General features: G+C 43.3%; 1 protein-coding gene across 3 annotated transcripts in view; it reads right to left on the bottom strand.

Annotated features, from left to right (window-relative positions):
* Positions 1–26415, bottom strand: part of LPP (LIM domain containing preferred translocation partner in lipoma) — a 741798-nt gene that overhangs the window by 124374 nt on the left and 591009 nt on the right. For all 3 annotated transcript variants that reach the window (XM_069864453.1, XM_069864454.1, XM_069864455.1), the window contains one exon: positions 7748–8422. In XM_069864453.1, coding sequence (XP_069720554.1) covers positions 7748–8422 — 675 coding nt within the window. The remainder of the gene's footprint in view (positions 1–7747; positions 8423–26415) is intronic.

The raw sequence follows: 26415 nt of genomic DNA, 5'->3' as shown, positions 1-26415 counted from the left end.
ACCCTTGCATCATCGTGCTGCAGATCAGGCTGCTAAGTAGAGATCTGAGCTCAGCTGGCCCCAAGGTTCAGGCAAGCACCACTGCTTGAAAACCAGACAGCCTCCCCATCGTGGTTGGACTCGATGATTTGATGGGTCTTTTCCAATCTGGTGATTCTATGATTCCATCAGATATTCCTTTCCACCTATAGGTAAATATGTGCTCGCGACATTTTATGGTCTTAGATACAAAATCCTTATCTGTTAGACTGTAACATAATCTGGCAGTATTTATCAAGGCATACACTCCGTTTTCAAGAGTTAAACAGCACACAAACAGAGCTCTTAATTAACTTCAAGGCTGCCCCAAGCCTTATCATGTATGGAGGCATTGTCCTCAGCTTATTTTAAGAAGGAGCAAGAAAGAACATCCAGGTATTATGCCAAAAGCCTCTTTCTCAATTATTCCTCTTATATTACTAACCCACTGTGGCTGACTAAAGGCTAAAGCTGCATTCTGAAGCTGTAAATTTAAGTTGGTTTCTCAGTATATGCTGACCTGACTTACTCCTATAACTGTAGGCTCCCTGTTATCTTTAACTTCAAGGTAATTGTTTGGCATTCGTAGGTTCTCTATTTCAGGAAAGCAACTCAAATACATGATTCCTAAGAGACAAACTTGATTAATTGCTCTGTCATCAGATGGTTTCTTCCAGTATATGGAGTACTTAGATAATAAAAATATAACAAAGAACATAAACAGCAAAGTTCTGAAACAAAAATGTTAAAACACATTTCAGTCCAAGAACTGGGCTCTTTCCAAAGTTTAGGATATAAACCAAACTGAGTCAGATTCCTGCAGTCATTTTTTTTTTTCTGATAAAACTTCTGTGCCCTTCTTGTACCTTTTCACCCAAAAATCCTGAAGAAATCCACACAGATTTTTGATGCAGAGATTTATAATATAATATTTATAATATAATATTTGTTGCTGTTCTTGGGGTAGCAAGGAACTGCATATTCATCTGGAAATTTTGAAATGTCATGTTGAAATCGCAAATTCAGCTCTGAATTTTGGAATTTAAATTAGCATTCTTAGTTTTCTTTTGGTTTTTCGGTCTTTGGTTTTTTTTTAATCATTAAATGCCAAAGTCAAATCTTTTAAATAAACCTTTTTCATTTTACTTGGTTTTATTTTATTTTAACATTTTAAACTATGGGAAGCCACTGTCTCACAACAGACAGAAAACCAACTTCAACCATTATTTTGCACCTTCTCTAAATCCCATCCATTTTCAATACGTGATTTCTGGGAAGAGGACTTTTGGGTAGAGATAGGAGACTTTGGGGGAGAAGACACTCTGGGGGAGGCAGACAGCGTATAGCAAGCTGTCTTGTCTTTCACCAGAAGCAAAAAGCAAAGCGAAAGAAAGAAAGAATATATCCCTGTGACAGCAGGAGGGAATCTGGCAGATTGCATTTATTCATTTGAAGAGAACAAAAAATTCCTAGTCACTAGATTAACAGCAAACAGCAAGAGCATTAGTCTCAGTTCAAACGCAAGTGCCGGAGGTATCTACTTTATGTGAGTGATGGCAGACTGTAAAAATTATTAAACCAGTACAAGAGAAGTGCATCAGTCATAGCAAAGAACACTGGTGAGCAGATGTTTCTGAGGCAAAGATGAAATTTCCAAGTGAATGTCTCCATCACAGGTATTAAATCAGTGGAAAAACTGACAAAAGCTGTGTAAAATGAGAAAACAGCAAGCTGTCATAGTCCCCTTTTGGGCACTGCAAGTTTCATGAGACCGTATCAATGCTGGCTGTAGCAGACAGCAAAGACACATCACCTCCAGCAGAGCGGAAACGATGTGGTGGTTGAAGTCTGCTAATCATGAGTGGCCACCAACACCTAAACCATAACAAAAGCCGTCTCATTAATTTTACCACCTGATTTCCAATTGTTTCCCTATTTAATTTCCACAGTGCTTACCTAGAACAGTGCAGGGCTGTCTGAAGAGGAGGTCATGTTCCATATACACTGATATCTGTACATATGTAAATGGGGACAACGGGACTTGTGGCTGGTGTGGGCTAAGCACATTGGGGAACTCGTACATTCGTGCCATGTTAGTGAGGACAGAAACAGCTACCAAGGGGGCACTGCTCCCCTACTCCTTCCAGCAGATGTGTAGCAAAAGAGCACGGATTAGTATGCTGTAGTAAATTAGAGATACAAGACACTGTTGTTTCCCCCAAATCGTTACATTGCTCTCAAGAGATCAATATTTTAATGTTAAGGTTTCCACCATTCTGGACCAAAAACACAAGCCGTCTCAAGTGATTTCAGTGACACCCAGTCTGAATGCCAAAAATGCATATGTCCCTTTGGGAGGGATATGGTTCCCTTAGCCTATGAGTAGATTCAGAAAGAAGAAGGAGAATACAAGGGTTCTGAGACTTAAGGACAGATCTCCCAGGTGTCTACAGTGGCTACCCTTCGAATACACCAGAAGCCACATAAGGTCCCTGAAAATCCACAAAGCCACCTGGGAGACACACAACAGCATCTCAAAAACACACACAGCACGATGAAAACCAGTGAGAGGACCTACATGGAAATATGAGAACTCAACAAGGGTATTTGGTGTCTTAACCAGACTAGGACAGAAAAAAATAATGATAGCTGAGCTGGTCAGTGGTGGGATTCCAACAACTCTGTCCATAGGGCAAACTTCCTGATGTAGGAAACTGGCTTTGCCATTTTTATTGTCTACTGTGGACATCTTGGTGCTAGAAATCAGCATACCTAATGAGTCACTCTGGTCTTATGCTCTCTGACCTTTGGGACTGGAGAAGTTGAGAGAGGCTTTAGATTTTGGCTTGGTCTGAACGAGCACAGAACCACTGGCAAAAAGCACAACAGTAACCGGTCAAGTCACATGTTTCTGCAATGGTCTCACCACAACTCTGCTGCTGCTCCTACAGATCCCCACCACCTACTATCCATAGGAGAGAGCTCTTGAAGTTTTTTGGCTAGGAATACCCTTGAAGCACACAAAGGTTTAAATGAGGACATGCACTCCACCAGTTCATGTCCTAATTAGGACTTGGGCATTAATGCTAGACCGAGTGCTAGAAAATGCAGAGGTCTCCCATGCATGACTCTTACTTATATATCTGGCCCAAGGACAGAATGAAATGCAGTGTTTGTGTGAGTAAAACTCATTGTTCTCAGTGGGTTTTAAGATCCAGTACAGATTATTTGCTGTTCCCATACTGATCCAGATTTATTTTGGATCAGCAGCGACTTCAACATGATTAGTACGCAGCAAAAAACACAGAGTCACAGTACCATGAACCTCTTCCTAGCTAGGGTGTAAAATATAAACATCCTTTTTTATTTTTTTCTTTTACCTTTTAAAAACCCTAAACGAATTCAATGAAAGATTTTACCTCTCACAGTGACGGATCATTGTATGTATTAGAATTAAGTAATGTAAATTCAATGTATTGAATTATTAATCTGAGGTGGATTTGTTACAACATCCTTAATGTTTTGCACACAAAGTGCGTTCAGAACTAAGAATGCACTTTCCTGAATACATTTAGAAACTGTTTTGTATTTTAAAATCATTTCTGTTCAAGAAGAAAAATTCTTAAAGATCTTCCTGTATTTTATGTATATGTATTAGTGCCTGCTTCTTACCCTGCATACTCAAATCAGTTTACTTAACTGAAAGGCCTGAAACCAACCTTGAATAGGCAAACAAAACAACATACAGAAGTCAGCTGTACGTAGAAAATACATTAAAATTCACATTGTAGCCAACAAGCCAAATTACAGTGACAATTGTGGCCTCTGGAAGAAGGGACAGGCCTCTTGGGTGGACTACAGGAGGGAAGTGAGATTGTGTAGGGAAAAAATCAGAAGGGCTAAGGCTCAGCTAGAAATTGGATTGGCCAAGTCAGTGAAAGATAACAAAAAATCTTTCTACAAATATATAAATAATAAAAGGCGGACTAGGGAGACCATACAGTCCCTATTGGACACAGAAGGGACAACAGTAACAGGGGATGAGGAAAAGGCTGAGGTACTTAATGCCTTCTTTGCCTCAGTCTTTAGTCGTAAGGAGGGTCGTTCCGCCTGTGTACAAACCCAGGAGCTAGAGGAGCAAAATGAGGCTCCCATGATCCAAGAGGAGGTGGTCAGAGCCTTGCTAGCCCGACTGGACAGTCACAAGTCTATGGGGCCGGACGGGATTCACCCTAGGGTACTGAAGGAGCTGGCGGATGTGCTGGCCAAACCCCTTTCCATCATCTTCCAACAGTCCTGGAAGACTGGGGAAGTCCCACTGGACTGGAGGCTGGCTGATGTTGTGCCCATCTACAAAAAGGGCCACAGGGAGGACCCAGGAAACTACAGGCCTGTCAGTCTGACCTCAGTGCCAGGGAAAGTCATGGAACAGGTGATCTTGAGTGCTATCATGAAGCACATGCAAGAGAACCGGGTGATCAGGCCCAGTCAACATGGGTTCACAAAAGGCAGGTCTTGCCAGACTAACCTGATCGCCTTCTATGACAAAGTGACCCGGCTACTGGATGAGGGAAAGGCTGTGGATGTGGTCTTCCTGGACTTCAGCAAAGCCTTTGACACAGTTTCTCACAGCGTTCTGCTTGAGAAACTGTCAGCCTCTGGGCTGGACAGGCGCACACTCTCCTGGGTGGAAAACTGGTTGGATGGCCGGGCCCAGAGAGTGGTGGTAAATGGTGTGAAATCCAGCTGGAGGCCAGTGACAAGTGGGGTTCCCCAGGGCTCAGTGCTGGGTCCAGCCCTGTTCAATGTCTTCATCAATGACCTGGATGAAGGCATCGAATGCACCCTTAGCAAGTTTGCGGATGACACTAAGCTGGGTGGAAGTGTCGATCTGCTGGAGGGTCGGGAGGCTCTGCAAAGGGATCTGAACAGGCTGGACCGCTGGGCAGAGTCCAATGGCATGAGGTTTAACAAGGCCAAATGCCGGGTCCTGCACTTGGGGCACAACAACCCTATGCAGTGCTACAGACTGGGAGAAGTCTGTCTAGAAAGCTGCCTGGAGGAGAGGGACCTGGGGGTGTTGGTTGACAGCCGACTGAATATGAGCCAGCAGTGTGCCCAGGTGGCCAAGAAGGCCAATGGCATCTTGGCTTGTATCAGAAACGGCGTGACCAGCAGGTCCAGGGAGGTTATCCTCCCTCTGTACTCGGCACTGGTGAGACCGCTCCTCGAATACTGTGTTCAGTTCTGGGCCCCTCACCACAAGAAGGATGTTGAGGCTCTGGAGAGAGTACAGAGAAGAGCAACAAAGCTGGTGAAAGGGCTGGAGAACAGGCCTTATGAGGAGCGGCTGAGAGAGCTGGGGTTGTTTAGCCTGGAGAAGAGGAGGCTGAGGGGTGACCTCATTGCTCTCTACAACTACCTGAAAGGACGTTGTAGAGAGGAGGGTGCTGGCCTCTTCTCCCAAGTGACAGGGGACAGGACAAGAGGGAATGGCCTCAAGCTCCGACAGGGGAGGTTTAGGCTAGACGTTAGGAAAAAATTCTTTACAGAAAGGGTCATTGGGCACTGGAACAGGCTGCCCAGGGAGGTGGTTGAGTCACCTTCCCTGGAGGTGTTTAAGGCACGGGTGGACGAGGTGCTGAGGGATATGGTTTAGTGTTTGGTAGGAACGGTTGGACTCGGTGATCCGGTGGGTCTCTTCCAACCTGGTTATTCTGTGATTCTGTGATTCTGTAATTCTCCCTATCAAACATACAGCTTTAACATAGCCTTCCTTTCTTCCTTTCAAATAAAATCATCCCAAAAGTGCATTGTATGAATGAGTTGGTCTGCAAAAGAAGAGAACAGCGTGCAATAAAACTGGACAACACTGCTTCATGGGCAAAGCATACAGCGTTTTATCACTGAGCATTTCCTGCTAGATTAAGATCACCTTAAATTCTTCACCAATTCAACTATGCATGTTACAAAGCAGCAATCAAGCACAGTCTGCCACCAATAAGTTAAGGAAGAGTCCTAAGTTCAAAAGTGAAATAGGTGATAATGCAGATATTTAGCAGGCTGGAAGGGAATTAAAGTTGTGGAGGGATTTATCACTAAGCAGGTAATAGTTTTGCAGAAACACTATAATTACTTTTATAGAGATATGCATGAAGTATTTCTGCATGTGTATTTGAAATGCCATGTGCACACACACAAACATATATATATATAAAAATATATATATAAACATACATGAAACCCAAACCTTGAGCTAAATTAAATGGTCCCTCCAGCTTTGTAATGCAAATGAGACTAACAAGCTTGTGCTGTTTGTGGTTCGAGATGAGTTGCGTTTCCATAGAGATACTGACTGAATTAAAGTTTTTAAATTTTTTATATACATAAGCCTACTTGTTACCTATAGAAGTCTAAATACAGATCTGCTGCACCTCAGCATTTCCTCAGTCACTCCACTGGAACCACAACGATTTACACCCGTTAAGGCTATGTGCAAATTTTGTGTCTTTCACTATTTTCCAATCTAAACTTTATACCAAGTACCTGCAGAGCTAACAGTTTATTACTTCTCTCCACATTTCTAGCCTCTTGGTAAGGAAAGGGAAAAAAAGACAAAAAGCAGTTTCTTATCTTCTAGTAGATAATACTTAAATGACTTTTCTAATTTATTGCCCTCTCCAAACTGCCCAGAGAACCTTCTTTGCCTTCAAAAGTTCCCACTGCCAGGAAACCTGGAATTCAGGGAAAACAGTCTATGTGCTGCTACTGATGGAAACGCCGTAAGGACAGACTTTGTTACGTGTCAGAAGCTTTTTCCCCTCTCTCTGTGAGCACCCAGAAGCTGAAGAGTAGTGGTGTACTGAGATGCGCCAGGGTGGCTTTGCTGCCACCCTGCCTGGGCTTGGCCATCTTCACCCTTGAGTGGCGCCTAAGCTCATCATATACTATGAGGAACACACAAAGCCAAAGCCCCTGTGTCCCCCCTAGAGCCACATTAGAGATGACCACCAGCAGAAGTGATGAAAGCCAGTCAGGGTCCAAGTCTGGGCAGAGAACAGGCAGATCAGTTTAAGTTTCTATTTGAAATCACCTTCACTTTATGAGGTGGATGCAGGCCACCCGCCGTACCACCACCTTAGAGGAAAATCAGAGCTGAGGTCTGTGGGAACTCATTTCCATGTGGTTTCAGCAGTAAGTGATTTTTTGAATAGCAACACACCAGAGGTCAACCTCCACAACTGCTCTGAACCACCATCAAAGCCAGTCTCCTGCGTCCCTCCTATCCACCTGAGAAGAGGAAGGATGTGTCTGGTGAACCAAAGGTTTCCACAAGCACATGGAGCAGAAGCTTATACCTAACCTCTTCTTTGATCTTGTGAGGGCCCAGAATGGAAGACCCAAGTGAAGTGATGCCATATGGAGATACCACCAGCAAGCTCCTCCGTTAGCGGCACGTCAGAGGGACAAAACCTCCCTCCTGCCCACAGCGTGACACCATGCCTCTGCACCCTTTGAGGCTGACCAACTCCTACAAAGGCCTCTTTTCAAACTAGATAAGAGTTCCCTCTTTCCAACTTCTAGGAAGCCAAACAGAGGGAATCCTGCTCTGAGTCCCAGCAGGCACCATTTAACTCCTCCACTGCCTTTCAGGAAGGGTCCCAGGACACGTTCTGCCATGTGGCTCTCCATTCCCCTGGGGAAACAAGCGAGCACCCACATCTCCTACCTTTTGCTGCATTGCAGACGGCGGCGGGGCCAGCACCGGGTCAGTGATGTAGGTCTTCTTCGTGCTGGGCGGCTGGTAGAGTCCAGCAGGAGCCTGGCCCATGGTGTTACTGGCAGGATATGCCGGCTCGGCCTTCCAAGTGCTCTGCGGCACGTAGGATGCTTCAGAGCCGTTCCTGCCCCCGTATCCCCCGTAGTAGGGGTCCTGGTAGCGGCTCTGTGGAGGGGCATAGCCGTAGGAGGGCTCTGAGGGCCGTGCAGGTGGTGGGGCATAGCCGTAGTCGGGACCGCGGGGCTGCGAAGCGCCGTACTGCGAGGCACCGGGCGGGCGGGACGACGGGGCAGCGTAGGGCTGGCTGGGGCCCAGGCTGCCGTAGTGCCCGGGCTGCGGGCCGGGAGGCTGGTAGTGCGGGCTGGGCTGCGCCGTCCTCACCTGCACGTTGAAGGCTGGGCGGCTCGGGGTTGAGGCCGTGGTGTAGGAGGCTGGCACCGGCTGCGGCTTCAGGGTGCCGACTGGAGTCACCGGGATGGGCGCTGGCTGCCCCGGGCCCTTGGTGGCGGATTTCTTGGTGGCGGTGAGGGGAGGCTGGTTGGGGATGATCATCCGTTTGTGGCTGGTGACAGGTGTGGACACGGATGGGGTGGTGGCAGCAGAGCTGCTCGAGGTCCCAGAGGCCTAGGGAGCAAGGAGAGAGAGAGACGAAGGGTCAGCAGGAGGGATCGCTCCGGCACCAGGTCTAGCAGCGAGGGGCTAAGTGGAAACAGGATTTTACAGTCACGTCCGTGCAACAACTCAAACTGCTTAGGAAGGCAGGAATATACCTGAGACCACACATTATAAAATGGTTACAGGAACCTTTCCCTGCTCTGAGAGAACAGGGACGGTGCCACAGCAGCTGAGCAGAACTGCTGTGCGTGGCATTTTATTTTTCCTTCGGTTTTTCTCCTCCACCTCAAATCAAACAAACAAACAAACAAAATCACCATAAATGCAAGAAAAAGGGTCACTCGTTGGAGAACAAGTAGGGGGAAACCCATGCATTCCTGTGAAAATGAGAGCATTTTGACAAAGAGAGAAAATGACATCAGAGCCTCTGTGGAGGCAGCACAACAAGACGTCCTGAAAACAGCTCCCAAGCCATAAGAATTAACTCGGATCAAAATAAAATACAGAGGTCTCCCTGCCAATGGCTCTGCTTCTAAGCACTGCTGGTTGAAAGCCTGGAGTGACCCCAGTGAAGGCAAATGTTACGCACAAGTCACTAAAGGGCAGACAGCTAGTCAGGATTCCTGAGAGCTTCAGAAGTCAGATCCTGCCACGGCAGCCGTGTAACCCTGCACCAGCGCCCTCGGCATGGCAGCGCTCAGGCAGCCAGGGAAGATGTTCACAGTAAGTGGTGCTGCTTCCCATGATGTGGCCACCAAATGAAGATATAGTGCAGTGACACCGTCTTAATAGGCATCGTACATCCTTCTGCCTAATGTACTTATTTGTCTGGTTTACCTCTTATTTAAATTCCATGTCCAAAAACACCGGTGTGAAAGGGCATCTCCGTTAAAGACTTAACAATGTGAAATAGCATCTGAAGAACAATGAAGATCACTATTAAGACTTTTTACTAAATCAGAGAGCAAAATTGAATTTCTGGAGTTTAGAACTAGGTAAATTTTTGGCCCCTCTCTATTTTCCTTTATTCTGAATTAGTGTACCTGAATCATAGAATCATAGAATCACCAGGTTGGAAGAGACCCACCAGATCATCGAGTCCAACCATTCCCACCAATCTCTAAACCATGCCCCTCAGTACCTCATCCACCTGCACCTTAAACACCTCCAGGGAAGGCGAGTCAACCCCCTCCCTGGGCAGACCGTTCCAATGCCCAATGACCCTTTCAGTGAAGAACTTTTTCCTTATGTCGAGCCTGAACCTCCCCTGTCGGAGCTTGAGGCCATTCCCTCTCATCCTGTCCCCTGTACCCTGGGAGAAGAGCCAAGCTCCCTTCTCTCCACAACCTCCCTTCAGGTAGTTGTAGAGAGCAATGAGGTCTCCCCTCAGCCTCCTCTTCTTCAGGCTAAACAACCCCAGCTCTCTCAGTCGCTCCTCAAATATCAGGAAGTATCTTTTATGGCAAAAACTTACTCTACAGAGAAGCATGAAAATTAAGATACAGCTTTAACAGTATTTCTTTGTTGTTGCACTAAACATGATAGTTACGTGAGCTTATATCTCATAGAAACTTTCTGCTCTAAGCTTATCTCACCCATAATCGAATTGATAACCTACAAGTAAATGGCAACCCAAAGCCAGAACGTCTCAGTTCTCACCAACGGCTGTGTTCAAGCTAATGCATGTGCCACCTTTCCCAAAATGACCAATCTTTTGTTTATTTCCAGATGTTTCTACTTTATGCAGGCACCTTGACTTCTACCTACTTTTCCATCACATTTTTCTGGGACCACAGGCCAGGGGAGAGAGCAGTGGTGGCTCATCAGGATACTCCATGCACAAGCTGTATCCAGGCCAGACAAGTCCTCTGCCTGTCAGCAGGTGGCGGCAATAAATTGCTGCCAAATCAACCCTGGCCAGTGGCTGGAGAGGAGCTTCAACAATTACTCCAGGCCTCCAAGTGTACCAAACTCACTTTCCACAGAAGGTGAGAGCAAAGGCAGACATCCATCCACCCCAGCATTTGGCAACCCCCAGATATGAAGAAAAGGAAGATAACAGCAAGCTACTCAACTTCTAGTCCACAGCCTACAAGCAAGTCTACCAAAGGAATAAGGAATTCTACCACCCAGCTGGTACCTATTCCCTAGTCATGTGCAAATAGATTTTTTTGCTGATGCATTTGGTAAAGACCTTACTCCTATAATCACACCTTCAGGGCAAACCTCCTGTGGAAGTTTAAATCTCCCACGACGAATCACTATAAACGATAAAAAAAAAACCAGTTAAATAAGAGCATCGATCTGTTTTGAGAGATGTAAAAGGTGCATATGCAGAGGTGGGGAATAATAAGGCAGTAAATTTCTGCTGGAGGAAAAACACTTCAATGTATTCAAACTCTGACCTTGCCAACAGATCCATGACAAGGCAGTACACAGACAGACTAAAGAGATTTTGAAATTGAGAGCAAGGAAGAGCTGAAGCGTGTCCCAGTTGAACTGCAAGAGCAGATAGGTTAAGGGTCTGTAGCCCTTCATTAATATTGCCTGATTCTTCTGTTCCTGAAACACCTGATGAGGACCAGGCATTCCTCCATCCCTGCTTCAGAGCACAACTGGACCACTGCTCCTTGCTAGCAAAAATATTTGCTTTCTGTTGGAATTCTCCTATGTCAGCTTGGCGTTTATGCCCAGGAGTGCTAGAGACTTTTCCATTTCCTCACCTTTTTCATTCTTGGAAATGACAGTAGTTTGTCCGCTTACTGTAATGGGATGAAAGGTCCACAACACAGCACTGTGTAATTACCACTAGAAAAGCACTTTTTTTTTCCCATGTGAAGAGAGAGAAGACGGATAATGTTTTAAAGACAGTGGTCTATTGGGAGGAGAGGGAAAGCCCAAACCAAACAACTTAAATGAGCCCTTTCCATCACATCCTATATTTCTGAATGCAGACTCTGGAAGCAGGTGATGAGACTGATAGTAAAGCTCTTGAAAAGAAATCGGGGGGACTTCAGTCTTATATATAAACATCCATATAACATTTTAATAAATGTGTTTATGCCAGTCGCCGTCCAGGACTGGACTATACCTTAAGAATGAATGATAAACCCTTTCTCCAAGAAATTCCTCACTAGCTACTGGCTGGCACTCTCAAAGGCACTGAGCAGCTCCCACGTTTGACATTGCAGAGGGGATGAGCTAAGAGTCTCCTCTCCTGCACCAGAGCACAGTGAGGGAAGGCAGCAAGTTGAGGGTGCCTGGGCCAGAGGCCAAGCTTTGCCATGAACCTCACAGCAAAGGCTCAAGCTAACAAGTACCGGCTGCGTTGTGGCATTCAAACCACAGGCTGCCTTGAGGAGGAGGAAGTTTGCATCAGTAGGAGTCCCCAGAGGCACTGTGAGTGACTCATTCTGAATTCCTCTGAGGGTACTGGGCAAGTGTGTGATGAAAGCTGGGCTTTAGGGGGAGGAAGAGGGTGTAAGGCTAGTTAATGTGGTGTAGTAGAGAAGTGGGACAAGACTCTGGTGATTTATGGAGACTCCAAGACGAACATGGACTGTAGTTCCTGAGCAAGGGCATAGGTGAGGTATCACCATAAATCCTCTGCCCTTTTGCCTGACAGAGAGGGTGGCCACAGTTTAGTCTTCTGCATATCTAGCTGTGCACTCAAATATCACCCCATGCTTAAACTTCTAGATTAATAATGGATTAAGAAAAGTCTTTATCCGTAGTTCATGTGCATTTATAAGTTTCCTACTCTGAGGACAGGCATGCGCAGAAAGATGAGAAAAGGGTACTCAGATACCACAGGGAAGAGTGATTTTAACAGATGTCTGGAAGGCACTAGGAGGACAGAAGGGATGGATGAAGCTGCAAAGACGCCAGGCGGATGAAGAGGGAGCAACAAATAAAAAGCTGGAAAGGTCTACCTGTATCACTGGGTACAGTCCTAGCAAAACAGATGACTGTCACAAATGTTTCATCCAAATGAGTCCACAAAACCTCTACTAGCGCAATGAAATAGACGCGTCCCAAAAAGCACATAAAAGTGAAAGCCCAGAAGCATGAAAACAAGTAGAAATAGGAGAAAGGAAAAGGAGAACAACAAAGAATGGATTCATAGGAGTGCAAGTATCCCTTCCTCCAGCAGCTCTTGGACAGCTCATTTCAAAACTATACTGCATTTGCAAGAGACTCTTGCAGCCAAACACACTCTCTGACATCCTCTAAGGGCTGTTTTCAGAGGAAGACAGGCTTTCCTTTGCTCACCAAGCACTATATGAAACTGCTTGACACACTTCACAAGTGCAAATTAGAACCACGCTACTTACCATCAACCCCTTCCTGCAAATTCATATTTGCAAAGAGAGAGTAAACTAGAAACCCCAGGTGCTGATAACACAGAGTTAAGAGAAACTGGAGTACGAAGGAGTTAAATTCAGAACCTCATCTACCACAGGCATTATAATACAAAATCTTTTTTTCTTTTTTTAATGGGGAAAGCACAAGAGCCTTGTTTAAACACAGATGGAAGTACCTAAATGTACTGCCTCTTCTACAAATGAATTATCCAGCAGTTCAAATAAAGGTGAACTAATACTGACAAAATCAAGTAAAACTCAATCAATGTGGGAGGAAAAAAACCCCAAAACACTTCTCCTAAAAAAAGTTACCATGTGTAACCATGAGGGAAATAATTTTGCTTGGTAACTCCTGCCCTGTCCTCTTAAAGGCAGTGAAAGTTTAGAAATATTTGCAGGGGTTTCTTGTACCAGCCATATGAGAAGTCTATGGTTGTGATAAACCCGTGCTGTCCTAGTGGTCTGACTGTTAAAGCTAGGTATCTGGATTCCAAGATGTGCTGGTGGGAAAACCCAAAATCCTGACTATCTGCACGATTCTTCATTCTGTAGAAATTATTTACACAGATTTAAATTAAATTCAACATATACCTACGACTAAAAAGTCATCCCACAGGTTCTAGGGACAAAACCTGCTGTTCTACAGAAATCAAGCTATAATTCTATACCATTTATCAAGGTTAAATCTTAAAAAGAGTACAGAATAACTAAAGTCTACATCAGGAGCATGGCTCTATATGATCAGCTGGAATCCTCATGAAAAGGACTTCATTCACCTTTTATTCTGTGCATTTGTAGAGTATTTTCTATGGAACCCCTTCAGTTATTCATTTTCACAGACTGGATCAAAAATGCCAACACAAAGTTTATCACGTTCTATTCAATTCTCCAGGCGTTTTTCATAAAGGTGCAGTTGAATAGCTTTAGCCCTTTAGCTGTCAAATTATCGCATATAAAGATACATTCCAACAGCTCAGCGGTTTCCAACCTTTATGTTCGGCAGCCCCCAAATGTTTTTCAGGAGAGACAAGCTCCTTTACGGAGAGACCTGGTCTACTGAGAACAAACATGTTTTTATAAGTTACCTTCCCTTAATTCTTGGTTACTTTAAGAAAGATCCACAGAACCCCAGGGTTTGCAGAGCTCAGGTTGAGAACCACAGCTCTAAGCGGAGCTGTCTTTTTCAAGCATTTCAGTCACTATTTACTCCAAGTCAGGAATGAAACAACCCTTCTTACTCTAAAGGCAGAAATCTGGCCACCACCAGTGGGCTGAACCCAGGATGCAGTGTTCCCAGGGGGCTGCCAGTTCACAGTGCTGGTGGAGCATCTCTCTCCCTAGCTCAGCCACTCTCCTGCGTGGTGCACCGACACAAGCTGGACTTTTTCTGTATGAAACAACATCTGGCTGAAAAAGAGAAATCTAGCCTTTCATTTCGGACTTGCAGATGTCTGGAGTTCTCAGCTGCTGAATGTCCAGAGGTCCTGGGCAGATGCACTGCCCCCATTCAGCACACCTGATGCATTTTCAATACGCAGGATTTTCTGGCCGCCTTTATAATGTCCAGATACTAGGCCAAGCACACTGAGGACACATCAGTCCCCTTTGCACGGCTGCTATGCGGTGCACATGGCTCAGCCGCTAACACAGATTTTGTTAGGTGTCAAAATGCTCTTGGAATCCAGTCCAAAATTTTGAAGTCGGGTCCAAAACCTTAAAATCGTCAGCCAAAACATGTTTATAATCAGAAGAAGCTTTTCTTTACAGTTTCATCGTTTTCCCATTTCTAGTTTACAGCTGACAAGTGAGTGTCACGAAGGCATGGGCTGTGCATGGATCAGCAGCCACACTCATAATTCCCAGATGTGTTTATACGGGATTCAGCTTGTTGACTTGATCACGAGAAGCTATCAAGGTATTTGAACGCATTGCTCCCAGACAATAGAGCAAAAGAAGAAGAGAAATCTAATAAAATGTTCATCTCTGGTTCTCGAATGAAGAGAATACCTTACACAGGCCATAAAGTGTCACAAGAACACAAGTACTTCTGAGCTTTGATCTGTTTTTCAGCTGCTACTGCGGGTGAAAAAGGAGTCAACATAGTTGTTAATGTTTCTGTTCATAATCTCTTGCGTACTTCTGGTGATAGGCCAGCTTGAAACACAAGGGAGAAGAGGGTGCATAAAAGAGAAGCTGATAACAAGTTGACTTCCAATATTTTACCATGGAAAACAACCTTTCACAACTGTTATGTGCAGTTATAGACATATACTTTAGTTCAGCTTTCAGTATGGGTGTCAAGTGTTTTAGGCAACCTGGGTTTCCACTTTCCAACGCTCCATTAATTCCAAAGAGCCTGAACACATCTGAAAAGTTTGGTCTCCAAAGCACAACAGTGTTATGCCAGGGAAGAACTTAGCTTTTCCTTCTTGGTTTCTATTTGGTTTTTTATTTGTTTACCCCAATACTATCACTACGATGACTACTATGACCTTTTTTATTTGTTTTTCCCTTCCTGATGTGTGATCATCTGGTATTTATGAGAATGACTATATGAAAGACCAGATTTAAAAGATGTGCAAGCAATTGAAGCAAATGACCTAAATACTTCTAGGTCTGGTGGACAGTCAAGGGCCATAATTTTGGCTTCATTCATTGAAAGGGCTAGTTATGATTAAAACTCTCCTATTTAAGCAATTCCACTTGACCTGTTCAAATGCAGCAACAATTCCATCTACAGGAACATCAGGTATCAGCACAAGAAGTCTCTTTGCCAACAAGCTACAGAGGTTAACAGTCACGAGAAGTTTTCTGAATTGATTTTGGGATATTTCTGTGATTTCCCACTCTCATCACTCAAATGTCAAATTTGCACCAGTCTGGAACACGCAACGGCAGCCCCTTGCACTGGCTTAATCAGCGGCACATCGACTCAGCCATAAAGTAGATAAGGAGCTGTACACCACAGCCCTTTGATTATATCAAAACACAGAACCAGTGAATACAATCCCAGGACAGAAGACCACAAAAAGGGCAGAGTGGTACCATGTGAACAAAAGTCATTACATACATTGAGCAGTGAAACTAAGCTCCCTAAGGAGAACCTTCTTGAAGGCTCAGTAACGCAGCAATGTCTAAAGCATTTCCATCTGGCAAACTGGGCCCTTCTAACAGGCAGAACAAGTCTCCTTGCTTAATTTAGGCAAAATGTTGTGCTGCCTGACCATGGGGAAGCCCCCACCTCCCCATAAATAAGAACTTTGGGTAAGTAAAGTATTTTTATGACTTTTGCTATTACTAAGCCAGTGAAACTTAAAGTATCATAATTACGCCATCCACAGACTTGAAAACTTTTTTTTCATTTTTTTATAACATTATTTGTAATGGAAAAGAAGCTTATGTGCATGATAAATCTGGGCAGGTCAGAGGGTTATATGTATTATACCATTATCCATAGATGTGTATAATGATTATAAAAAAATGGATTAGAACAGTATAATGAAAGATGCATGAAAAAGTGGAAGGGATGAGCACTTGTGATTAACAGGACAAAATACACAAATTCAAGAAATCTCTTGAGAAATATTCTACAACTTATGGGGAAAAGTTATCATTTTCTATTGTGTGTTGAAAAATGGATTTAAAGAACAGTCCGAAACTCCATCTTACTAGTTGCAAAGGAATTTTAGAATGTTTATAGAGTATGCAAGCTTTCTCTATGAATCTAGCAAATATTAAAAGAGTGTGCATATGCACATATAAAATAATATGAAATACTTATGTATTCAGACACTACCTGGTTTACTTTCATTACTTGTTATTAATTTAACTATTCCATTTAATTGCAGCATTGCTTGCATTTATAACCTGTTTATCTTCTCAAATTCCAAAGTTTTAGTAAATCAGATTCAAAAAATTTATCCTACCACAAGGCATAAACATTTTTGAATGTCAGTATTGTCTTTATTTCCTGTGAAAATCATGTGCTTCTACTATTCTCTTCCCCATATTTTAAAATCTGTGCAAAAAGTACTATAGAAGAGCAGAAGCATCATTGAGCAATTCTGTGTTCACACAAAATCTGCTTTCTTATGGTTCACTTGAGGTCCAGAACCCACCATCATCCACCAGTATTTTTAGTGGGCTACAAAATTATTCAAGTTAGCAACTTGAGTGGTTAGCAGCAGAGAAAAACAATCTAGCTGCACCAAAAAAATAGCAGCTCTAACAAAACAAAACATAAAAGACAAGCAGATGTGACAGAGACGTTATTTTCCTATTAGGTTCAATGTTCACCTTTCCAAAAGGCTGACGAGCTCCAACAACAGGTCAAATTTAACTGTTTTCCCAGATGGCTCCTTCTGGGAAGTGGAGTGGAACGTTCCCTCATTTATCCGTCTGCCTGGGTTATCGCTGCTGCCTGAAATACCTTAGGTCTATCCACAATATCGCAGACTCCAAGTATGATGTTGAGAAATCTTATCTGATTGGAAAGGTTTTCTTTCACCTGCTGTGGCTTTTAAAATTATTCTGTAGGTATATAAATACATACACCAAGATACATAAAATTCGCCCACTGCAACATGTCTAGTCAAAACACCAGGTCAGTACTGTAACAAGTTAGGAAAATGAAAGAAAGCATTAATTTATAGCACAAGAAAAAAATGCCATCTGTACCACAGAAACACTCAAACATAAAACAATACAGAAAGTTAGAATATTTTTAAGTTAAGGTATTAACCCACAATAATTACTGTTTCCTCACTAGTTCCCTCTTTCTATAGAAAACATAATTACATTAAATATATGGTTAATACAGTGTTTATTCAAAAGACACATTGATAGAAATTTAGAATCATAACAGTATCATTCTAGAAAGCCTCTGTAAAGCAATGTCAAATCCATGGCTTCACCAGGCTTGGTTCTGTTGCAAATGGCATTATAAATTAATCCAGTTTTCCTAAATATGCCTTGAGGAAACAAACCCACAAACAGCCATTGTAAGTTTTAATATAAAAACCACCAAAAAAAACCGAAGAGTGAAAAGGTCTTCTCTTCATTACTAACCCGAATGCAAGAGTTGTGTTTTTAATGACTGATATTGTGGAATAGCTTATATACTTACTCCAAAAATGATACCTTTTTTTGATGCAACTTTGTCCCACGTCCTAGTGTAACACCAGGCTTTCTGAAACTCCTCTCAGCTCAGCAGTTTCAGAAAAAGAAAAAAACGTTTCTAAACTTCATCACCAATGACCTAATGAGCCCAATTAAGTTATGATTTACAATTTTCCTTGCTTACACTGCTCTTAGACCATAATAACATCCCAAGATATTTGCTCCATGGCTGCTGATTGGGTTAAGGTTATCACAGTCACAGCTGAGAACCAGACTATTCTTCATACCCCTTGCTGCCTGAGTTATATTTTTAAAAAGGCCTTATATCAAGCCAGATTCTGATCTCAGTGACACTGCTGCCAGCTTAAGCACATCTGTTGACTCCAGAAGATTTTCTCCAAATAAGCTGGCTGTGGCAGTTCAGGATCTGGCCAGCTACTGCTACAAATTTGGAGGGGTTTTCTCCCCATTGGGAACACAGAGAGGTTTCTATGCAAACTGCAATGAAACCTACAGATATAACCTCCTCCGTGCAATAATCATCTAGCTTTGCTTAAAACTCAACATGAAGGGAGATCTTGGCAATTCATACCACTGCAACCTGAACAAAAGCAAATGAAATTTAAATTGAGGATAAATATAGCCTGCATTGGACTAAACCTCAGCATGTCCGAGCATCCAGCTCGACACCGAACGGCAGCAACATCAACCAGTCCACTTCTCAGGCCAACTGTGCACCCTGACCTGTGCATCCGTCCACAAACACTTTTGCCTTAGGAATTAAAAACAAGCAAAACCAAGTTAATTCAAAACAAACAGACATATTCTCCCCCTCTCCTCACGTTATTTCCTTCTGGTGGATGTATAAATGCATACTGATAGCTACTGGGATTTATAGCCTAACTGATTTTGACATTTTTAACTTCAGAATATGAAACAGTGACTTTCTAGCTCGGGGGCAGGAGTTCTAAATGCTAAAAACTTTGGGACTAGGGAGTATTAATTCAGTTGTTTTGAGCCACTTGGCGTCGAACAATGTTCTAACAAGACCTAAATGCTTTCCAAAACTCAGCAGTGGACACCCAAAAACTGCAAGGAATTTTGGATCCAAACTCGAGTTTCATGGCTTTCATTCTTGTTTGTCACAGATCAAATTAAGCTGCAGACCTGAACTCAAGGGGAGTGGGGAGATTTTGGGGCTGGGTCTGAATTTATGGCAGGATTAAATCGTATTTCATTTCTAGCTTGCAACGTATCTTTCTTTCTCTCTTTTTTTTTTTTTGTAGTTAAAGACGTATTTTTATTTTAAGAAAAACAAACTATGCACAGAGCAAGCATCCTGGCATCACAAATCATCAATAAATCTCTTTTCCATAACAACCCACAAGAATTCACTGCAGGACCCAATTGTTAAAACACAAAGCAATGACATTCTATAAGCTTTCTGAAGCATCATTCTAGCCCTTGTGGACTCGCTGAATTCTCTAAATGAGTCACTGGCCTCTCAACGGAATTGTCAAAACTTAGGTTAAGCCAGGTTAATTCCCTCCCCCCTTTTAATTTAGAAGCCCAGCTGCAGCACGTGGCTTTCCAGTGAAAAGATCTAAATGCAGAGCCCATTCACCGTGAACAGGAAATCTCATGGGGCCCAAAGCTCACCTTTTCCTAAAAGATAGTGATAAACCACACAGACAGGAAATAAATGTGAGTTCCAAAACCTCATGGGCCACGTGGCGTAAAAATCAATATTCCTCTTACATGGCAAAAATAATTTTCTGCTGAAGGCAAAAGGATCATAGCTCAAGCTACTACAGCTGGGGAGGAGGAAAGGGCAGCTGTAAGAAACAGGACGTGAGGAGAACAGACACTTTAACCAGAGCCTGGACAAGGGAGACACCAAACCCAACCCTTCTAACCAAAGCAAGTGAGCAAATGTGGCGTTTGGGATTGGGCTTAGGGCTTCAGCTGAGTGGGACATGCAGGGGACATTTCAATGCACGCTATCCCCGGTGGAGGGGAGATGGTGGGTACTAATCCTCTCTGTCCAAGGCTACTTCTGACAGCTTACTGCAAGGATCCTGCCTCTAACCGCACAGCATCAGCTGCACCGAAACCCGAAAAAGAACTTGTTTGCTGGGCAGACGCAGCACATCAAACTCTTCGTAGAGATAAACTATGGTGAAAGTAACCTAAATGTCTGTATCCCTACCCCTACTCTCCAGAAGATCATTTGAAAACATCATCACCTAGTTTGTTAGCAAAAAAAAAAAAAAAAAAAAAAGTCAATTTCTAGGCTAAATACTTCACGTCCAGTTTGTCCTTAATAACTCGTACAACAAATTCAATAACCTTTAATTTCAAAGGTCTGTACAAATTTGGTTGAGTTTGGTAAACTCTCTTTAAAATTCCAGCAGCACTAAGGTTTTCACTACTGAGAATATAACATGAGGAGGAAAGGTTTTGCCTTAGCTGTAATTAATTCTTTTTTTTTCAGTAATAAAAGAAAAATCTACTGGCATTTTTTTATGAAAAAGGAAAAGATGGGAAAAGAAAAAAAACTGAAAAATATTTAACTGATGATTTTGGACTTCATTAAAAAAAGTATTTTTCAAGATTGCAGAAAAGGCTTAAAACATGATAAAAACTAAACAAACCGATGGAAAATTAAGAAGACACTGAAATAAGTTTTTTTTTTAAAGAGAAAATACAAATTGTTTTAAACTGATCCCATGTTATTTTTAACAGTTGGATCTGATAATGCTGAACTCAGCCATAATTCTACTATATTTAGGTTTGTATCTATCAAAGCCAACACGACTTTTCCATGAGACAAGCAGATAGATATATAGGCTGACAGATGAACAGATACATAAAAAGAAAAAGGAAAAATATAATTAGGAAAGGGAATATTGTCTTGTCTGTTCTTTCAGTATGGTATTTTTTTCATTTCATTTTCTACCTTATTATTTCCTATAAGTAGAAACAGATTTTTCTCTCTTTCAAAAAAATTCTTAAACAGAAAACTTCCTTTGACAGTTTCAGCAGCAGATTAATCACTTTTGCAACCCACGAAAAAAAAAAGTTTTCTGGAAAGCATAACTGTCTGTAAATGTAAATGACAGAATTACTCTCTCTTATGCTAAGACGCCTACACATTCTCTCACTTCCATGACTCAGCACCAGATAAAAGCTTGTAAGATAATAAGCAGCAAACTTTTCTTTAGAACCACAAAAACAGTGAAGAAAAACAACTTGTGTCTTCCCCCTCCTCCCCGCCCCCCAAAAAAGAAAATTCCCATGGTGTTAAACCGAATTCTGCCAATGGACTCCCCTCCCACTGGAATAAAATACAAATATCCCAAAGACCTCAGAGAGGAGAGGGACCAGGCTTGAGCAGCATCAAAATCAAAACACATGCAAACACAAGAGGCTTTTCTTATTCTCCAAATGAGCAAGAATGGGTCTGTTTCAACAAAGAGGAATTTTATTAGTGTTCACCCCCTGCCTTGGTCTAATTTGATAAACAAATTAGTTGAAATTTTGCTCACCTATAATGAAAATTTCCAGGCACTCTAAGGCAACACACTCATGCCAAAAATCACAGAAATCTGTGGGGAAGGGAGGGGAATTTCAGTGGGACTTTCCCTCCTGCACTGTGGTCCTTATCTGAGTTGAGCTTGTTAGAGCCAGAGTAACTCCTCCTTCAGCACACCAAGTCAGTGGCAGACCCTTCTGACCAAAATCCAATTCTTATTTTGGACAAATTTTCAAAAATAAAAGCTGAAAAGGAGCAGCTCACACCTCAGCTAGGCTCTTCTGATGCCCCTGAAATAAACACACATGGTTTTGATGCCATAATATTGCCAGCTAGCTTGCAAATGCTGCTGGAAGAGACAGCCTTCTCCTCTCCGTATGCTCTTGTCAGCCCCAGCATGTGGGTTAAGTAAACAAAAGGTGGTAATTAAGAGAGGGCTGATTATCTTCTTATTAAGCAGAGATGCTGCAGACCTGAGAAGGAAAGGGGTGATTCCCTCCTTGCTGAGTGATGGATATTTCTGCTAAGAGCTACCATCACCTCACACGCTCAGTGGGTCACCATGAGCCCCGTGTCCCCTGGGAGCAGCTCCCTCTACAATTTGCTGAAAATTATCTAGTAAATAAAGCAGCAAAATGGTGCTCGTGCCCATAACCTCCAGAGGACGCACAGTCCAGCCAAGGAGTATTGCAGCCCTTCCTGAACATGCTGCTGGTGGTGGCTTTTACATTTTTAGCACTGGAAATTGCAAATTAATGATATTAGCCATTAAAGTTTAAATTTAAAGGAAAGCCCTAGGGAAAAGCTCTTTCAAGGCAGCAGTCCTGTTATGTCCTTAATCTCTCTGCTGCGAGGATTAATGTACTGTAAAACATACACAAATGCAGCCAGCTTGCATGACAGCAGCCCGGGCCACGGGTGTGGGGCTTCTCAATGGAAAGATGCTTTGAACTGAGCCAGAGGTAGAACCAAAGCCTTTGAAATACCTTCATTAATAAAGTGCACCTGCTCCAGCAGGAGACTGGTTAGCAGAGCTGACGTCTCAGCGTGGTGCTGGCAGGGCCATGGCTGCAGCACACGTGCATCCTACACAGACCGAGGCGCGGGCAGGAGCATCCCTGTCCAGGCTGCTCCCCGTACCTGCACAGGGAGCCCTAGGCAAACAGAGCAGCATCTAGATGCCCCAGCCAGGTGAAGCATTGCTGCTGACAAATTCAGTGCCTCTCATCTTTATAGAACAATGCCATGAAATTTTTCAAGTGCTGGATACTTCCCAAAGAGAGTGAGCCGGGCGGGGAGAGGCATGAGAAGAAGACTGCTATGAACCTAAACACCATGTCTTTTCTTCAGCGTTTCCAATTTGCAGGTCCAGAAAATGACAGCCCTGTCTCATTCGCATTTGTGCCTCAAACCCATGCTCTGTATTTCACAAATGACAGATTTCCGTGTCCAAATCCAAGTCAAAGCAGGTGTAGCTCCAGTGGTTTCTGTGCAGCCACATCTGCTCCCACTCCAGGGCAAATGCCAAACTATTTATTGCTACTTAAAATTTATTGCATTTTTAGTCCTCCATCCCCAAACTGCTTTTGTTCCAAAATTCCTTTTGAATCTTTCTATGCTGACTGGATAAATCAAACCTGACAATTAAAACAGTAAATTGTTCAGAACCCCAGTTTCCACCTGAGGATCTCCAAATACTTCTGGAATTTAAATGCATTTAATCACTCCCATACCTCTTACAAAAGCAGAAAAAAAGTAAAGCATACTTTTTAATTGCCTTTTCACAGATAAAAAACTGAAGTTCTCGGGGCCCAAAACAGCCCACTAAGAAGCTGCTTGGCCAGTATATCAGAGACAGGGCTGGGAAGGGAAGCCAGGAGTTTCAGCAACTCTTAGTCCTCTTGTTCTCACCACTTCATCAAACAACAGGCACAGCTATGTGATCATGCAGTTGTCAGTGTTTTCCCTCAAGGGGGCCGGACAGACGATGCTGAAAGCATTTGATCCACATGGTATTAAGCGCTAGCACTGAATGTTATTGTTCAATGATGAAAATTCAGACATAAGTAACTGGCTTGTTTCAAATGAGTAAAAGGATGTCTGTGTTTGCAGGAAACTCACAAGAGGGAGTAAAGAACCAGGGTGTTCCTTTTCTTTTATTATTACCCTTTTTATTTCTTCTGTAGCTGTGTCTGGAAATAAACCATCAGACAGAGGAGCTGCTCCCGCTGCTGCTGTGGCAGATGGCAAGCAGGGCTCGAGACTGGGGCTCTGCTCCGGCAGGGCTGCGTGGGGAATTCTGCAGTGAGAGGAAACAAGGCAAAATGTGCAGGCTGCTGTCTGCATTCAGATAAAGCGCTGTCTGTTGCTAGCAGCACAAGTTGTTCTGAAAACAAGAGTCAATCATCTGTAGCCTTATTTCTGCACATTTCCTGCAGGGGTCTCATGAAATAAATGAGAATAAATGTAAGGGCGAGAGTTCCTATTAGGAGCAGCCTCGTCAGCATCACCCAGCCAAGCATTTACGTCATCAGCATGCTAATTTAATCAGACCTGAGCAGTGATGCTATAAATGGATTACCATCCCAGCTAGTGTGGTTACCGAGGTAACTCAGCCCTTTGTGCCACAGATACAATCGGCTTAATGATAATAAAAACCTCAGCACAAATGAAACAGAAGGCAAAGCCTGACAGGGCTGACGCATACACGACCCTTTCTCTCCTCTTCCCCCTCCCCTTCCCCAACCTCAGCTGCTTACTGCAATAAAATTAAGTGCTTCTGTGATCTGTATGCACAGCATTCCCATAGGGAACACGCAAGTAAATACAACCCGCGGAAATAATTAATACAGCCCAACAACTAATGCCGTCAGCACTACTTAGTCATTCCACCAACCCTGAAAGAGACAGGGACACACAAATACAGAAACACTGCACAAGAAGACTCCAAAGAGCCTGCAAAGGGCTTCAGAGAAGTAGCTGCTCATCCCTGTGCAGCATTAATTATACCAATGGAGTCCTTGGCCAAGAGCTGACTGCATCTGTGAGTTTAGTCACTGCCCACCCCTGCCAGGACAGGGGCATTTCCTCATCATCGCCTGCTCATCCGGAATTGGAAGTGACCTGAGAGCAAGGAGCCCAAGGCCAGGGAGAAACTAAACTGCAATATCACCAGCCCAGAAGCAGATGTGGCCTGGTCCTTTGTGGAAAGGGATGAAATAGGGCTCTGGGCTTTCCTGCGTTCAAACAGCTCCACAAAACCAGCAGCCTTGCTTCTTCCCAGCTTAGCCTGGGAAAGGACATTTCTTGCAAAGAGCTGGCCTCAATGGACTAGAAGGCAGTGATAACCCAGCCTTAAAATGGACAGAAGATCATGCTCTTCGGCTCCTCTAGCTCTTTGTCCGATTAAGCACAATTCAGTATCCATCCCTGTGGATGCTAAATGCCACACATTTTCCTACTTGGATGCCAAAGACCAAATTTCCCATAGCTTTAAACATTTTATTATCTTTGCCTTCAACCCAAAATCTCAGCAACTAGGAGCTCAAACACCAGCATCTAAGTGCCAACCTGCCAGAGCAGCTAATACATTTCACCTGCCCTTACTGCAAGTCATTGCCTCCTCACCTAACAATGCTTCATGTTAAAATGCCAAATACTACAACCAGATCAGGCACAGAAGTGTGTACCATAACCTAAGGCTCATCAGGCTCCTGGTGTGTACTGCTCCAGTCCAGACAGGATATGAAGGAATTAGCATGAGACCAATAACTTATGATGGATTCACCAGGAGTGCAATGAATTCTCCATTGCCTGTCACATAAACACATGCATCAATCTTGTTGCTTTGTAAATGCCAAAATGCAGCTCATGCAGCCTTTGGAGAAAAATCCACAGAGACTTCCCAGCGTTTACAACTGGACATGTACAGAAATAGCTTTGCCCTTGCTTTCATTTCACAGATCAAAGCTCTTTCCGTTTTGGTGGTGGGATTGCGTGAGGGCAGTTCATTCCACCTATGGGAGATCACTTCAGCTAGCCAGTCCAGCATTTTCTCATTGAGCAGAGGTACACAAGTGTTTGGAACCAAGACAAGCATAGGTGAGATCAGCTGTTCCAGAAGTGGAAAATGTTTCTGAAGTGGTAGAACACCAGCAAAGCAAAAGCAGTCTCTGTGTACTGTTGAATATCCCTGCAATGAGCAATAACAGCAGATTTGTCTATAGAATAGACACATTCAAGCTCATCTCTTGGGAAATCTCACTAAATACTTTCTCACTCCTCCAGCTAGCAGAACAGCACTGGAAATTTATTACATACTTCTAGAGAAATAGTTAAATAATTCCTTTAGGAGGCCTTTTAGATCAGATTACCAGAGTACACTTTTCCCTAGAAGGGAGAGAATCCTATGCAAATGACACCAAATCTCTATGAAAAGTTATGCTCTTGGCTGGAAATACCTGGCTGAAAGCACAGAGTTGTGTGTCCTAATCTAACCATGCTCTCAGGGCAGCCAGGTTGGTGAGTCAGAAACAACCCCGGGAAAGGTAGCAGGGGGATAAAAATCCTCAAACCAAAAAGCAGATGGCAGAGCACCACACTAGAACACACAGGTCTGGAAATGCCGTGAGTGTTGATGTGAAAAGGAAACCATCACCTTTGCTTCAATTTTAAAAGTCATAGTGACAGCTTGAGAGATTGTAACATTTAAGTGACATAGCAACTGCTTGATCCAGTTCAACAATCACAATTCACAACATGCTCTAAACACAAACCCTGCTTGCACTGGTGCAAAGCAGCTGCTCATTTAGGAAAGGCAAGTATCAAAGTAGGGGATGCAATACTAGAAACGCTCCTCCAGGATGGTTACTCAGCCAGTTATTCTGCATATACTTATACAACTGTGAAATGGTGCCAGAGTAGCAAATGCAGACACCAATGTCTTCCTCGCAGATGAGGAACACCAGTGCTAGCATTTCTTTCCC

The sequence above is a fragment of the Phaenicophaeus curvirostris genome, chromosome 10, assembly GCF_032191515.1.
Source record: "Phaenicophaeus curvirostris isolate KB17595 chromosome 10, BPBGC_Pcur_1.0, whole genome shotgun sequence".
Lineage (NCBI taxonomy): Eukaryota > Metazoa > Chordata > Aves > Cuculiformes > Cuculidae > Phaenicophaeus > Phaenicophaeus curvirostris.
This window is presented reverse-complemented; position numbering and strand designations above follow the sequence as displayed.